The sequence below is a fragment of the Tetrao urogallus genome (genome assembly GCF_951394365.1).
Source record: "Tetrao urogallus genome assembly, chromosome: 2".
Taxonomy (NCBI): Eukaryota; Metazoa; Chordata; class Aves; order Galliformes; family Phasianidae; genus Tetrao; species Tetrao urogallus.
This window is the reverse complement of record NC_136814.1, coordinates 21,283,732-21,301,238: the sequence shown is the minus strand read 5'-3', so window position 1 is coordinate 21,301,238 and position 17,507 is coordinate 21,283,732. Positions and strand designations below refer to the sequence as shown.

Here is a 17,507-nt window from a genome sequence, read left to right as displayed (position 1 = left end):
CTTCTTTTAAAAAGCATGGACGTAAACTTGTTGACACAATCAGTAAGCACTTTCGAAAGGTGTGCTTCACTCATTCAATTCATTCTCTCTCAACTAGAAGCAGAACACACTTTACATCAAGTGTAATTTCTCTTTTAAACTTCTTAACAGTTTTAGTATTTTACTTCTGGGGAGATGAACCTCACCTGAGGGAATTATTAATGCCTTCCAGCTCTCAGGGGAGTCCCATGGAGCACATTCCTGAACTTCACAGACTCATTCCTTGCCTGTAAGTCTTGCCACATTGGTTGGGAACCACTGTTCTGTACATCAGATGCCATGTAAGACATTATTTTTCCACTACTGTATGTTATTCAGCTCCTTCTGAAATTAAACAAAAGGAAGCTGCAAGTAGTGCTCAGTTCGAAATGACTTTATTTGACTGGTGATGGTAAGCCTTACTTCAGAGTGAATTCATGCATGGGTGGACTGCCAATCTTTCATGATTCACAGGATTCAGAAGTGTTGGGTAGTACCACAGTCACACTACTGCAAAGGCAATTTTAGGGCTTTTAAATACTGAAAACAGCAATCATGAAGAGTAATATCCTACTGGGTATCAACCAGTAACACTTTAGCATGTATCAAGATAGAGGTGAAACCAGTTTATAACATATACACTGCCTTCTCTTCAAAGCATATATTTATTTAAAAATATACGCTTATGTCACCCAAATAGTTATGAAGATACTATAAAAATACATCCATGTACAAAATAAAAGTGATTATTCTAATTATAGAGAAACTTAAAAATGAGTCAAATTCTTACAAAGTTCTCTCTACTTTGTTTATACCCAAAGGAGAATGGAGAGGAAGGGAAATCTATTCAGATTATTACATCTGATTCAATAGTGTTCCAGAGAAATTATGATCATTAAGAGCATAATTCTGGGTAACTGGCAACTCTTCCTCATCTGCTTGAAAGTAATCAATTTAGAAAGCATGTGCCTATTAATGTCCAAGAATTCAGCTATAGCTAGAGCATAGTAACAAGGCAGCTAAGATGTGCAGGCAGATATCAAATGACAGACTATTCATCCCATTTATGTATACAAATATTGGATACCAAACGAGGCCAAAGCTGGTCTGTGACACACAGTGTTTGGTGATAAGCACAACCTGCTGATTCAAGGCATTCTCCTGCCACCAGCCTCTCCGTCTCCCTGGCATGGCAAGTTCTCCCCCTTCAACTGTGTCATTCTTTTTGTCAAGCCCTTCTGTGAACAGGATCAGACAACCTGTGCTCAAAAAAGGCTCCCTCTTCACTCAAGGTTACTTTTCAACCATTTGCACTGCTTATTACAAAACCTAGAAACATTGCGTTGGCGTCATTGGAAGGAGAGCAATGTGGGAGAAGGAGCAGCTAGGGGTGGGCAGATAAGGCTTGCTTCGCTTGATGTAGACACCTGGAAAATTGTATGAATACCTACTCTCTCAAGCAGGCATTTGCTTTTGGTGTCTTTTAATGTTACAGCTATGCATCCTGAAAATATATTCACATAGGACTAATCTAGCATGAAATTTCTAGCATCATCTGATTTCAGGGATAACCAATGCTCATTTTTATCCCTGGGTATCCGTATCGTCTGTCATTTCCCTTCCCCATACTGAACAGGAGTTGAACTTCTGGGTTAAAATTCTAGCAGAAAAGCAGTTGAGGATGACAAGCCCCACTGTCTTAGAGGAGAGGGTTTCATTCTAGCACTTCTCCCAGATTTAAAGTCAATACTTCTTACTCTTTGACTCCATTGTTAATAAAAGGCAAATAAGCATCATGCATTTTCTTACCTTAAAACATTTCAAAGGAACCAAGGCATTTGAGCATGAACTGAAGTAGGAAAAGCTGGGATAGGTATCCCCTTCTGTAACTACTGGTAACCAATGGCAAAGGAATAGTTGTATCTTAAACTGTGGCTGATGAATTTACCAGAGCCAATTTATCATTGCTCTTAGTCAGCTGGAAAGTGCCTGCATGAACATCCCTATTAAAATCAGCTTGCATCACCTGCAGTCACTTTGAAAACTCTTTTGTATCATCAGGATGGCATAAAGGTATTGGCTTGGTACTGGGAAAAAAACAGGTGTGACATTTTATTATTTTAGTTGAGTTGTTGAGACTACAGTTTTGAAATCAGTAAGGCAGTAAATCCAAGTGCTTGGCAATGTAGGCAACCATTCAAAATTTCCCATAGAACATGTAGAAAACCTAGTCTGTTCAATGCAATTTCAGAACATCAACGTGGATCCACGTGTGTGAGGCTCTTTTGCCCTCTCTGGAAGTATTAGCACACATCTAAGTGAAAATATTTAAATTTACTAACTACGATACTGTGACAGTAACATAAATCTTGTTTTGTAATCTAGGAAGATCCCCTTTCATGCCAAATATACATGAATGAAACACACCTCATACAATTCCCTGAGAGGACTGAAGATTAAAGAGAAACCTGTTCCATTCAACTCAAGAGAATAACCTCAGAGTCCTAACCCTTGGTTGCTAATGGAATGACATCAGAAAGCAGCCATCAACAGCATCCTGCCAATTTCCTAGACACCAGGGAGTTTTGCTAAAAGTTGCATTAAATGATCTGTCATCAACCTCATATTAATCTCTCAGTATTTTATTACTAACCCTTAAACATGGCCTTCTGGAGGGCATGAGCTATTGGCAATGGGAGGCAGTAATTACGAAGTGAAGTATGGTGAAGAAAACATGACAAGTCAGCTAAAACAGCGTTTGGAGACCATTTAATATTGTGTTGGCAAGCGTGACTTGCTATAAAAACATTTTAGAGAGTCCAGATAGATGCAGGAATCTAGCTGCTATAGAACAAAAATGAACCCTGAAGCAGAAAATGTAATTTCTCATTTCTCACATTAAGGCATAATCTTTCAGCCTACAAAGTGGTAGATTCTGGCTATGCAGAGCACCATGTATATGTGCCAAGTTTCTTGAACATGCTGCAGGGCAAGACACATTTTTTAAACGTGTTGTAATCATTGTACATAAGATGCCACAGACCGTGGTCTGCCCTTTGTGTGCCATGTGGCTGAACTCTTGCTGAACTCAATGCTGAATGGGTTCCAAGCAAGTGCAGAGCTAAGGTGAGGACATAAGAACTTTCTGTGTGCACTGACACCATTCTTCTGTAGTTAAGAAAATGACACTGAAGTTAAAAGGAAATGACACTGAATTATTGCAACTCAAATGCCCCAACCTGAGCCAAATACAGGAAGGTGCTTTGCACCGTGAGGGGATAATAAGGAAAACTAAAAGCAACGTGCACAGGCATCAGGTATCACAAGGCAGGGCTTAGACAGAACCAACCATCGCAGCCCGCATGATGCAGGCTGATGTTCCAGCCATCACATTGCATGACAAAGCATACGTAATAGCAGAGGAGTTTTAATCAAGTGTATCAGGGCATGAAAACACCAGAAAAGTACTGGAACATTTCCCTGAATTGAGTGTTCATTGTTAGAAATGCCTCTGCCCTGAAAGGCTCACATGGTTAGCAGGTAAAGCAGATGGTGCTGGAGAGACGTACGTGTCACGTGATAAACAACAGCCATCTAACACACAGTGTGACAGAGCCCAATGAAAGGTGTTTGTTCATTACATTGCATTTGGAAAATGTAAGAAGTGACAAAAAAAAAGTTGCTATTATTGTTAGGAAAATCAAAATGTTAATTGGAGGTGGAGTTGTGATTATTCAGCCTGGAGAAGCAAAGGCCTCAGGGAGACCTTATAGCAACCTTCCAGTGGCTAACGTGGGCTTCCAGGAAAGCTGGGAAGGAGGGGGGCTTTTATCAGGAAGTGTAATGATTAAAAAAAAAAGTAACATTTTTACACTAAAAGACAGAAAATTAGGATTAGGTATTAGGAGGAATTTCTTTACTCAGGGGGTAGTGGGGCAGTGGCACAGCTGCCCAGAGAAGCTGTGTGCAGAAGGCCAGGTTGGATGGGGCCCTGGGCAGCTGAGCTGGTGGGCAGCCCTGCCCATGGCTGGGATGGGTGGGCTTTGAGGACCCTTCCAACACAAACTGTTCTGTGATTCTACGAAGAAGACAGAGAGATTCTGCATATTGACTTGGGATAGATTATTGAAGCCCTACTGTTCAGGTATTAAATAAGTATGCAGATTGTGTAATGGGATTTTTATCAAGAAGTCATTCAACAGTTTGATATCCTCGTGTTGTCATTTGTAATAAGATATTCTTCTGGTTTGTGAGAGCAGATCAAGAAAACGAGACAGATAAAAGTCTCTCCATAGAATCTGATGTCAGACACTGTACTAAAAGTGAAATTGAAAATGAAAACACATTATACATATTTTCTTTTAACACGTATAGCTGATGTTTAAAGAGTAAAATCATTTCATTTTTCTTAACCATTATAAAAGTTACAACTTGAAAAAAAAGCAATTACCTATTTTTAGATAATTGTGTATTGTTTCCTGAATTTTACAGATAGTGACCATTTCTAGTTGGAAATATAAAGAAAATATGTGGAAAGGAACAGTGATGCAAAAAAAAAGTTAGTGAAATACTGTAGAAATAGTTTTTCATATGAATTAAGTAGAATATTAGAATATAGGGGACTGGTATAAAATTTGGTAATCTAGCAATTCATAGGGAAAGTGTTTTGATCACACAGTTTCTTAACAGAGTAGTAAAAAATGCAGGTGTATTCACACGAGAGTGTCATTTAGAACAGCCAGTGAAAAGCTGGAGTTATCACATGGCTTCATGTTAACAACACTCGGTCACCTGTACCTCTGTTCATACTTACACAGCTGCAAGCTGCTCTGCCTTGGCTGACCTCAGTGACTCTCCAAGATTCCCCATGTTACCTGAAACTCCAGACTGGAGAAGTGTGGAACAACCAACAGAACAGTGGTCCAAACCAAGGCAGGCTCTCTCAGTATTTTATTAGCCTTGGGAACTGGGCTTTTGTTCCTATAGAAAAAATACATAAGTCGTTTCTTCACTTCACTTGTTTGATCAAAAGGGCTCTTTCAAATTCCACAGCTCTTGGATGTTAATCAAGCCCTTACACACAGCTGATGGATCGTGTTCTTCCAGAAAGGCGTGAGCACGCATCTTCTTAATGCACTAGCAGAAGAGGTCCTGACTCCATACTGGAACTTAGAAAACAAATGGGATGGTCAGAATTTACAAGGGAAATTTGTAGCCCTGTGTACTATTGTCATTTACAGTAAAAAAAAATTTAATAAATTCATCTCTAGAGATTATTTACCTCACAACCCAGTAGTGCACTTGGAAATTACTGTGCCTTAAAACAGCTCTGATAAGCAAAGATGAAACTCGAATAGCTAAAAGGGAACTAGCAGCTCTCTCGCTTAGTATCAAATCCTGTTTTAAAACTTTCTGCCCTTATAGACATCCTGTTTATATATTTAATCAATGAACTGCATGTGAGAGAAACAAAAATTTCCTGCAATCTTCTGTCAAATACGTATTCCTAAAACTGGAGTAACTCAGCTTCTAAACAACTAAACAGTTTGGGAAATTTTCCACATTCCTGTTTTATTTGTTTCTGCTTTTCTGTGAAGAGTTTTCTGATTGTTCTAGAACTGCTCGATAGTAACACTGAGGGAAAAAAAATCCCTCTCTTTTCTGCTCTTTTCCTACTTTAATCAGTTCTTTACTTTGACAAGAGATAGTACTTCTTCTGCCAAAACGTAACGCCTATGTTAGCTCTCCTGACTAAAGCAGCTGCTAGGTGATGAGGTGAGAGACGGGAACCTCAGGGATTGCTTGCGTTTGTTTGTTCTGTTTTTGGGGTTTTTTTGTTTTTTAATTTTTAATTTATTTATTTACTGAATAGTTACTTTTTAAGAACCTTTTAAAAATCTTACTTTTTAAGAACAACTTCAGATCTTCTCTAAAGAAAATAAGAACGCGAAACAGGAGGAAATATTTTAGATCACCAGAATACTCCAGTGGTCTCACATCAAATAGTCAGGTTTCATCCTACAACAGGTTGCATTTACCTGTTTACCTGTGGCATTGCTCACATGTAGCTCAGAAATATATACAAATTACTCCTATTTAGTTTTCTACAAACCCTATCACTTACCTACAATACTTCTTTCCCTGCCATCTTCTTTATTTCATAATTACATAGACAACAATCCTACTATTTCTCAGGCTTTATTTGCCTAACAACCTGGAACAAATTTTAAAAGAAGTCATTATCTTATTTTTTTCCTAGCAGCCCTTCTATGTACTTGCATTAGTTTTGATTCATCCTTCTTTATCATGATGTAGCAGAAATACATGCAGGGTTCCCAGTGGGGTTTCATCAGGCTCTTGCCTGGAAGTTTCTCTCTTAAAGAACACAAATACACACGTAAAGAAATAACCCCATTACAACACATGTAAGTTGCCATTTAACTTCCTTTTTGACCCACTAGACACATCTCTCCAGAACTGAGTTTTGAAACAAACAATCTGTAGCAGACTTAACTGGACAGTACCTAAATGAGTATAAAAAGCTATAATGGCAATCAATAGAACTTACCAAATGGATACAAAACTCTTCTAATGCAGACTTAAAACAAAAACACCTATTAAGGGTATCATTTTCTATTCGACTACATGTAGAAGCTGCTTAAGGATAAGAAAAGATGTGAAATTGAAGCATAGTAGTCATTCTGTACCTATTCTCCAGATGAACTATTTCATTCTATGTCAAAAGAGCCATTTGTGGTTTAGCTAATCCACTTCCAAAGAGAACTATAATGATACCCTTAGAGCAGAATGAACACACAGCAAGTAGAGAACAGAGTATTTGCAAAAGCTGTGCCAGCCATTTCCAGACTAGGCAAGCCATTACTTTTGATGTCATAGTTTAAAATTCTACTAAATTCTTATGGATTTTTTCCACAGCAACTAACTAGGGAAACAAACAAACAAACAAACAAAAACTGAACAAGTAGCAAAAAAGAAGAATGCAGTTTCAGGAATGATTGCTACAGTGGTTTCCTTATTAACAATTACTCACTTTAAGTTAGTCTTTAACTGTTCTTTAGTTAAATATTACCTGAGTTACTAAACTTAGTGCCACTTGTCCTCTGGGGCAGCTGTAGGACTGTTCCTACTTCCAGTGAAATCAGCGTAGAACCCACGTATCTGCAATTAACTAATCCACATTCACTCCTCTGCAGATGGGTGCCTACACCAGATGATGTGTGTAAATGTAAAATCTTTCTCCAGTGACCACTTGACAGCAACCGAAGGTTTACTAACAGACAACTCCTAGCCTTCCTGTTAAGAGAGTATCATTAGTCTCTGTAACAGTAAGTAAACCCACTGCTTCTCCTGCTTATCAGATATGTTTCCTTCCTGTGTCATGAATTATATCACCACGCTGATGGGAAGAAGAGTAAAGGGATTTTTTTTTAATGGTTGTTTTATCTATCACTTTCACTGAAGCAGAAATTCTAGACTGATTCACAAATGGAAACCCCAAACACCATGCAGCAAAGCGTTCATCTATGGACAGGAAATAGCATGGGTTTTGTAGGCTAGAGTCAAGGTTATGTCACTTCTAAGTATACTTTAAAAGTCTGCACAGACACCTTCCTTAATATTCAGCTGACAAAGCTAGCCACACATAGTATACTTTAATCATATATAAGGTGTGCCAGCAAAGTTCAATTTACTACTCCTGTAGATTAGACTTGCTACTACAACACTTATAACATTTAGCAGTGTTGTCACCAAACCACATAAGAACAGAAGGAAAGCGAGGGAAGGAGGGGGAATAAAAAGTAGCATCTCAAATTATATAACAGGAGAATACATGGGCTACTGCAAATAGCAGCAGATGCAGGGGAGACCAGCAGCTATTAAAGAAGGAACAAGCAGACAATGGAGGAAGAAGAGAAAGATGTGGTGGCTGTAGAATAGGCTGTTTTAATTGTGTACTTTCTGTGGGGCTTGGGATGACTACATGAAGATGACCGTAAACATTCACAGACATTAATACAAAACACCAGTGAGCAGAAGCAGGACTTTTTCTCTAATTAAATCTCTTCAGGTATAATATTTGATCACTGTTACACAATAGACATTTTGGGAAGTTTGATTTTGTCTTTCTGTTGACTTTTTTTTATCTTTGAAAGCTAAAATTATCTTTTAAAAATATGATCAATTTAAATTTGACCCAGCATTATCTGAAATAAATGGACAAATACCCAAATTGGACTCCATCTGCTACTGAAAAGAGTATTTGTATCTTTGTGTAAGTTTGAACCAAGCATTTTGATTTTTCATTAAACTCAAAGAAAAGAGGAAATCCATGCTAACCAAATGTAGACAAACTGTAACCTTCATTGTGAACATAAAAGGGAAAATCCCAAACTTGCTTGGCAGCCTTCATGTATATTTTGTATGAACAAACAAGACTGCAGTTCATAGTACTCCTCACGTGAATCACCATCTGAACACAGAAAAGATCTTCACTATGTACCTTCATCAGAATATAATGTAAGTGTAACGTACACACCTCATCTGGTGTGGGCACCCATCTGCAAAGGAGTGAAAGAATTTGGATTAGTTAATTGCAGATACGGGGGTTCTATGCTGATTTCACTGGAAGTAGGAACATTCATAGGGTATAGCTTTTTACAGCTAGAATACGTCAAGCACTTTTTTAGCCATTTATAGGTATGAAACAATTTTTTTCTGATGGCGTAATGCCCTGCTGCAAAAGGAGAGGTCTGAATCTGATAAAGAACTTTCTGTTGCTTCCTTAATAAATGGGTCTTTTCCTTTCTGTTCTCCTTTCTGGTTCCCTATTCACATTACAATTATCCCAGGCTCCAGAACATACTTTCAGTTTTAAAACTCTCTGTAAATCAATATCCTTGTGAAGAGCTCCTGCAAATAGTGTGATCAACCTGGATACATATAATTTTGTTGGTGATACATAAGCCAGTGCTTTAACGTTGTTCCTTTCAATACATGATTCAGCTATGAAATTAATTCTACGTATATATCAGTAGGTTGGATTTATTTAGCTTGGGACACTCATTTTGCTCACTCCTTTTGCTTAGGGTTCTCAGCTGCCTGAGAACTTCATTCATACAAAACACTGCAGTAGATGCTTTGATTAAACCATTAAATAGAAGAATTATGCACAACACTTTAGTAACAGTGCTGGAAAATAAAGTAATGAAATAAATGCAGGAGAAAGAAGCAGCCATGGTCCTGATGGTTCAAAATCTGCTGTTACTCACAGACCCAATGGGCAGGCTGCACCTGGTTGTGGGACACAACTTGAGACCGCAAGGACCCAATGGGACTCCCAGCTCTTCCAGGGAAGAGCAGCACAACCTTGGGCTTAGGTTGCTGTTGCAAGCACACAACATTGCTGTAAATTCAGCTGTCTTTCATTTTACACTCTGCACAGACATTACATAATTAATAAGCCAATAAACTTAAGTGCTGAAACTGGATTAAGTTTGCACAGCAGAACAGTATTACTGCTTACAGTTGAGGAATGCTGAATAGATCTTGAATAGATCTAGAAAATCTGGAGGCATTTTCTGGACAGATGTTTACATGAGTAAGTGCATAAAGAGGAGGATTTTATGCAGATGACTATATCTTTCCTTCTAGAAGAAAGTACCTGTGGGACAGAATCCTTAGGAGGTTTCTGCTCGCATGGACTATCTTGGACAAGGTGGCTGAACTTTTCTCCAATTTCTGAGGCCACACAGGAGAGAGGCTTTTGCCTCACACCTGACCTCAGCTAGCTTTTTTTCATTCCAGCCTCAGCTCAGCTACATGTATATACTTAAAAGATGTAAAATCTAATTTCAGTCTCCAACAATCCCAAGCTACAATGAATTTTTCCAGAGTGAATGCTGTTCATCTCCAATACGTTCAACCTTCTCCATTACATCTCTACTCAGCCTGAATTACACTGCGGCATTCAGGGGAGGAAGGAACGTGGGTGGGTGGATGAAGATACTCAAGATAACTTCCTTTCTTAAGGGTGACAGAAGGAATCCTACCAAGGACAGTATCCAAAAAGCGTATCGCAGAGTGTCCTGAAGCTTTCATTTTCCTTGTCAGGAGTGCACCTGATTTACTTTGCATGATGACTCAGTTTTTACAGGACCGTAAGAAACTTTGAACACCACATTTAGGCTGTAGGTGGCTTCTGCAAACATTGAAAATTCTCTTGGGAACAACCTAATGCAAACTTCTGAAGAAGCCAAAGGCTCTCTCCTCCTGTTGACCTTGAGTTTCCAGCCTAAGACAATAGCATGAGAGGGTCCTTTGGAAGACAGAATTGACTACACAGTTTCCCCAATTCTATCTTGGCAGTGATCAGTAATGCATAATTAAACTGGTAAAACTGAAAAAGAAAAAAAATATTCTAGACTTTTCATATGATGTTCTGCTGATAAATACACAGATCCAGCTGAGTGAAGAAATTTATATCCTAAGCTAAGGTGAAAAAATAGGAATGCCAAAGTGAGAGAGCTTGCAAATGGATGGAGCCTTTTATTATCTGAAGACGCTCTTTCATTGGGAAGCACTGTGAAAAAAACTCTTTGCTGGACACCAGGCTAGAGCATTTACATTTCTAGAGCTTGGCACTTCTATGAAACTTCAGGGGAAGTAAGCACATTTTTCTCTATATTTCTCACTAATGTTGTCATAATTATTCTTTTTGTTAAAAAAAAAAGTTGAAGATGAAATAAAACAATGTTTTTCTTGCAATAAATCATGCCACGTGGATATGGAACTAATCATTCAACCTAACAGTCTTGTTCATCACTTATCATTAGCAGAAGCAATATTCAAGACGAAGGATAAAGATACTGCATCACCAAAAAAATCCAAACAATTCCCTCAATTGCAAATAACCCTCCAGTTCATTTCCAGTGGCTGTAGCGCATTAAATCAATAAATTTTAAAATCTGCTCTTTAAAACAATGTATGAAACAAGCAAACTCTGTTTTGCTTTTCCTCCATACAAAGCAGGCAGCCATTACTGGAAGTTGGCTGAGCCATATTTTGAGATAGAAAACGTTTTTAGTATTGACGTTGGCAGAGCTGATGATTTGGAAGAGTATAGAAGTGAAGACTGGGAAAAATTATTTGTTACATGCATTTGAAAAGGAGGACTAATGAAGCAGTGATAAGCAAACAATAAAACAACTGACAGGAAGATTACCATTAGACCACTGGATTTGGCCAGCAAACAAAGAGCAGAGATGCCGTAAGGGCACTGGATATTGATGAAGGTGGAGAACACCATAAAGACAGAACATGCCATCATTTTTTTATTAGCCAAATCTGTTTAGAGGAAAAAACAACACCAAAAAAAAAAACCAACCAAAACAGCAGCCAGAATCTGATACAAAAGGATGACAACTGACAAAGGGTTGCTAGTGGTGAGCGTGTGGGAGAAAGGCATCTCGGCCCGAGGCTGGTACTTTTCCCGGTCTACATTCCATTGAGTGATGGTGGGCTGCACTGCACCATGATATTTCTGAACGCAAAACCATGGCTCGGAGATTCTACCACAGAAAGCAGTCGTAGTTCAAGCTGTCTTTTTTCCTATACTGATGCTTTCCCAAGATTCAGAAAACCGAAACACGTGGAGAACAGCTGTGTGGGCAAGTCCAGCCCTCTTCAAGGGTAGATCTGCACCTTAAGCAGGCAGTTCTTCACATCTCCCATTTTACTGGCACTTTCACACATCACACAGGTTGAGGAGATGTCTCATCTGGGCAGGCAGCTGCTGAGTGCATCAGGCCTTGGCACGGTCACAAAGTTCATGGTGCAGTGCAATAGTGGACAGATCTTTTCGTGATCCTTCAAAACTTCACTCAAGTGTTTCATTTCATCTGTTAGCTTTCCGATTTCTTTTTTCAGGGAGGTATTTTCTTGCTCAAGAGATTCATATTCCTGAAAGGAGGGGAAAAAAAGCTTACTCATAGGCAAAACATTCTCTTCAGTGCTCCACCTTGAGTATATTCATGTAACTGTAGGAAAGAAGTGCCCTGCTTCAAGCCAATGCGGGGAAAGGCACCAGCTGGGCGTCACACTTGGCACCACATGCCTGGTGCCAACTGCTCTCCTCCAGCCCATGTCTTGCAGTCACCTGTTCAAATGCTCAGGAACTTAGAAGCAGGAAGAGCTGAGCATCGTGCCAGCTTGATGCCAAGCCCCACTTTGTCACAAGCGATTTCAACCACTGCCTTGGTTACTGTGATCCCAAGATGTTTCTGAGCCAGGGCTTCACTGACAATGAGCTTTTGATAATTGCAGGAGAGTTTTGAGATACTCTGCAACAAGCACCTGTGACGGATGTGAGACTCACATGTCACATTTTTTGCTGACTGCAGGTCTCAAGTGTCCCTGCCACCAAGACTTCTCATCCCAAAGAGAAGAGAGCTCAAGGTTTAGAGCCAGCCCACGGAAAACCTACAGGTGTCCTCACCTCACTGCTGGCCTGGGGCTCAGCACTCGCCCACTCGATCTCACCTCCTGGGGAAAGCTGCAGAGCAAACTTCAAAGCCTACACGTGCCATCAAAGGGCTGAGGGGAATGCCTCTCATGCACTGCTCCTCTGGGCAGCCTCATGCTATGTGTGCCACCCTTCCTTGCTGTGGCAGTTCGTATCCCCTTGCTCTTCCTCACACTCTTTCAGCACACACTCACACAGAGTAAAATAGACATGATCCTCAGAACACATCATTGTAGCCAAACTCCAGTAGGGCTCAGCATCCCCAGCTCTGACTCTGCTCTTGGTGCCTCAAGTCCATGGAACAAGCGTTGCCCTCCAGTTGTTCTGTTCCATTTTCAGGGGAGAAAATATCAAACTGTTCTTACTAGGGAAGAATGCCTGCAACCAGATCTGCCTGCAGATCTGAGTATGTGGATTCCCAACGTGACGAAAAGCTTCAAGTCCAGCAGGAACACCAGAGCGGCTGTGGGACAGCGCAGGGCCCAGCAGTGACTCCAAAAAAGCCAGGGGTTACCCCTGTACAGAAACACCAGCACCTGGCTGTCTCGGGTGCTGACTCAGAGGAGATCTGGGAAAAACCAAACCCCAGGCTCTCCATCTCACACCTCCCGGCCTCTGCTGCCTGATCCTTCCACCCTAAGAGAGAGAAGAGGCTGTGCTGAGCCTCCGGAGCTGAGCAACCAACAAAGCCACCACTGTGGCAGCGTAACCAACACCTACCTGCTGAGCCCTAGCTGCAACTAAAGTACTGCTGTGTGAGGAAACGTCCTGAACTAGAGAACAGCAATTCTTCTCCAGCGTTTGCAATGGTGACATGATAAAACTCCACTGCACTGTAATATTGAGAAGCGTTAAGAGTTTCTGGAAGAATCAGATACTTTTATGGTTTTTTGGAAACACCCACTGCTATTTATCAGAGCACACGAGTACAGCAGTAACTGCACTCAGCTCTCTTGTTTGGAGGTTTTGGAGTTCCTAAGAAGCCTTTTCAACAGGGTATTTCTGTCTCAGACCACAGCTTCAGAATTGAGTTAAGCCAGCAGTGCCACTGAACATCATGACACGGCACAGCACCGCCACCTTCCCTGCGAGGCATTCACACATGCCACCGTCAGCTCTCCCGGTTCAGCACTAATGCATCAGAAAGCGAGTTTGCTTTAGTCCTGAGAAGCCTGGGAGCCAGCCGGCAGGTGGTCACAGGGATGGGAGTAGCGGGCACGACCGCGTGCCTCCCTCCTTCCCGCTGTCACAGATGGCGAAGATGCTTCACCCCACCTGGGCAGAGCGCCGGGAAGCTCCTGAGCGGGCAGCGGGCAGCCGGCAGCGCCCGCCTCTGCTGCACCGACGGCTCCGGGCGGATCGCACGAGGGCAGGCCCAGGCGTGCCGAAGGCGTCCCGTTATTGGAGCGTCCCGGGCTCCACGCCCAAGAGCACCGCGTACCCGCTCACCTCGTGAAGTTTGTCTGCCTTTTGCGTTTGCTTCTTCCGACTTCTCTGTGCAGCAACTCGGTTCTTCTCTCTCCTCCTTACTTTCTTATCATCTTCTTCGTGGCTCTGGAAGATAGAAGCAGCTCGCTAGGTGTCAAGGTGCGGGCGGGCGCACCGAGCCAGCCCCTACCTCCCGCACCCAATCTCGCTAGAGCCCCCCCGGCCGCCCCGCTCTGCCCTACCCGCCCCTTACCCGCCCCTACCCTACCTGCTGGCCGCCTTCGGCGCTCCGCGGCACCGCGCTGCCCGCCGCCGGGGCGCCGCACGACATCCCGCCGGCTGCCGCCCGCCCCGGGGCGCCGCGCTCGGCGCCGTTGGGCTCCCCCGGCCCCGCGGCACGGAGCCGTCCCCCCGCTTCGCCCCGCCCCGGCACCTGGGGGCCCCGGTCGCGGCCCCCGGGGCGGAGCTGTCCGGAGCTCACGTGGCGCCCGCAGGGTCCGCGCCCCGGCCCGACCGGCCCCCGGCAGCCAGGGGGAAGCCCGCGGCCCCCGTGGCGCGGCGCTGCCGGGCAGGAGCCGCCCGAAAATCCCCCGGAGAGCCCCGGGGCTGGCCGCGCCTGCCGCCCCTCCGATGGTTAAAACGCCGTCCTGGCCCGAGCGCTGCCTCCCAGGGCCTTTTGCGCGGCATCTGCGCGAATCCCGCGCAGATGCCGCGCAAAAGCCGCCCGAGGTGTGCGCGGCTGACTCACCCCCGCGCACTCCTGGCCGCGGAACACGTGCGACATCGGCTTTCCAAAGCGGCACGACCTCAGAGAATGGGCAGGAGCGCAAGGAGGGGTTCATTGGAGTGAAGACCAGGCACCGGGGCTGGGATACAGCGATTTTCACTTTCGCTACTCGCCCGGTTCCTTTAAATAATAAGGAAATGCCGCACGTTTCTTGTAAAGGCGAAGCAAGACAATGAGTGCAGAGAACGCAGTTGCCGGGACAGAACTCTCTCTGTTCGAACGCGCTGCCGGGAACATTTTAGCAGCCCGAACAATGCTGCTTTTATTCTTCTAAACACTCGTCCTACGTCGCAACTGAAGCGTATCTTCTCCCTGTACTCTGAAGGAAGTGAATTGCCGTGTGCCCCCGCAGATACCCAGCGACATCCTTTCTACGGTGTGTGCGCGTACAGCACCACAAACGCGCGACTCCCGGGGATAACCGCACGTCCCCGCTAGGGAACGTGCCTCTACGCTGCCGTACAGTCGGTCATCAACCCCAGGTATCTTCATAAATCGGCCACTTCCCTATTCTTCTCGTTTCACCCGAAGTCTGAGTCATTCAGCTTAGGTGAAAATGAAGTTGCAGGCTGCAAATGGAGTAAATATAGATCATCCTTCCAGGAAGATCTGGTTGACAGTTCACGTTGATGGGAGAAGTACCCTGCCTGGAGTCCAGGAGTCAGATTGAGGTCAGCATCGCTGAAAGCCTGACCAGGGCTGCCCTGTGGGGAAACTCTTCTCCCCACTATGTCTCACAGCACCTCCCGCCTCTGTCTCCTGCACTGCCTTCACCTTTCCCAGAGCTCCTTGGACCACGGAGGACTGAGCCTCAGAACTGTTTTCAGAGATACTTGGTGGATCCAGTGCAGTTGCAGGACACACACAAAGTCAAGGCACTTCAGAAAGTGAGCCAAAGGGTCCATTGGGGCTGCTGGTCCCAGTGGCCCTCAGCATGGGGAAGGCTTGCAGATTTGTGTCTGGAGAAGAAAAAAGCCCCCTTCCTACAAGTGGGGCTTTGAAATGATCCCCAATGAAGTGTTCATGCTGGTACAGGAACCATACACACGTGCCCTGGAAGCAGCTGCACAAGCAAGTGATCTAACAGAGCTAAGTCACAATAAGTTTTCCAATTTATTTATTGACACATTATTGGTATGAATTCATCCTGTATTTGTAAATTGAGGTTTACAGGACCCCACAAGGAATGACAGGTCACAGGGAGGTCCTCCTGGACCTGGGTACAGTCTGCTCATAGTGACAAAGGAAATGAAAATCAAAATTTGCTTGTGGGAACAAATTTCTGCTTGGTATTAAAGCTATCTCTGGTACATCTGTAGAAATGCCTACACAGTAGTTCCAAGTAACACAGCGGTAAGGGCAGAGCATTGCTATGCAGGAGAGAAAATGAGCCCAGAAAGCAGTCTGAGCTGCTGAGCTTACATTTTATAATCGCAGCATATCAGTAACGTTTGTCTGCACTGAAGCAGCCCACACGCCTTCACACTGGAGTTGCTGTCTTTAATTTAGCATGGCTCTCTGGAAGCGTGGCGTATGTCACAACTGGGTCCCAGAGCACCACATGCCCAAACTTTCAAACAAACAGATGTTGGTGTTTGCATGAAGATTTCTGGAAGAGGGGTGTCATCGCCTCTGTTTAAAAACGACATGCAGTAAGAGTGTGTGGATACAAGGCCGATTTGCAAGATTCCCTGGGTATAGATGGCTCACCTGGCAACATGCACGCCTTTGGCAGCACGTCCTAAAAACGGTAAGATGTTTAATCTCACCCAAAATAACTACAAAATTCAAACTAAGTTTGCAAATATTCCCAAGCATCCTTCACCATTGAGCTGCCTTACAAAATTCAGAGGCTATATAAAGAAAAATGACCAGACGTTTCTTGATGCAATACCAATTCACCCCAAGTTAAAAATAAGAAGCTTGGACGTTGTGACATTTCAGTGGAAACCTGAATAGACAGTCTTCTTGCACAACAGTGCTGATTTCTATGAAGTTAGCTGAAGGACAAAAGACTACCAGAAGGGGAGGGGGGTGGGTGGGGAGAAGAAGAGGAATATTTTATGTATTTCTGTTAGTGAAAACACAGATTGCAGACACTGCTAGTTGTAAATATCAATTGCTATAGAAATTTTTAATAAGCATTGGGAAAGCAGATGAACATTCAAGCATGAAGTTCAGTTCATCACCTAGCTTTCATTTCAAGGGAGGTCCTCTGACATCTTTCACTGCTGCATGGCCAAAAGCAACCCTAAAGATTTGTAAATTCGTAGCTGAGGCACTGCACTGGACATCAACTGGTGTTCTTTATTCTTCTTTATATCAGTTATTTGGGCAGTATTCCCAGATGCAGTTTTCTTTTTCTACCCAGCTGTGATTAAAAGGAGGGCCACAGAACCAGGCCTGGCTGTTCTAGATCAAGGCAGCAGACATCCATTCCCACTTCTTTCAAAACCCATGCAGACCAGCTGCCCTGCACTCTCTTACCTCTAACAGGCACCGTAGGATGAAGTCATTCGTTCACTTACTAGCCCTTAATCCACACTGCTTGCTCTCCTTATTTCCTAAGGCATTTGTCTTACGTTGGTCATTTGAGATGGGACCTCTTAAAAGAGATACACCTATTTCTATTAACATAAAAATATTTAAATACTGCAATAGACATGCAAAATCCTGCAGTGCTTGGTGAAGATGTATGCATTTGTGCAACAGTGGGGATTTTCAACCAGAACA

At 43.2% G+C, this 17,507-nt stretch overlaps 1 protein-coding gene across 1 annotated transcript; it reads right to left on the bottom strand.

Moving 5' to 3' along the window:
- Nucleotides 1–11,811: 11,811 nt before the first annotated feature.
- On the bottom strand, nucleotides 11,812–14,318 carry BATF3 (basic leucine zipper ATF-like transcription factor 3; the record flags this gene model as incomplete). Its single annotated transcript, XM_079550148.1, has 3 exons — nucleotides 11,812–11,997; nucleotides 14,009–14,113; nucleotides 14,256–14,318. 3 exons carry the CDS (start codon nucleotides 14,316–14,318, stop codon nucleotides 11,812–11,814), a joined length of 354 nt encoding a protein of 117 aa, XP_079406274.1.
- Nucleotides 14,319–17,507: the final 3,189 nt, after the last annotated feature.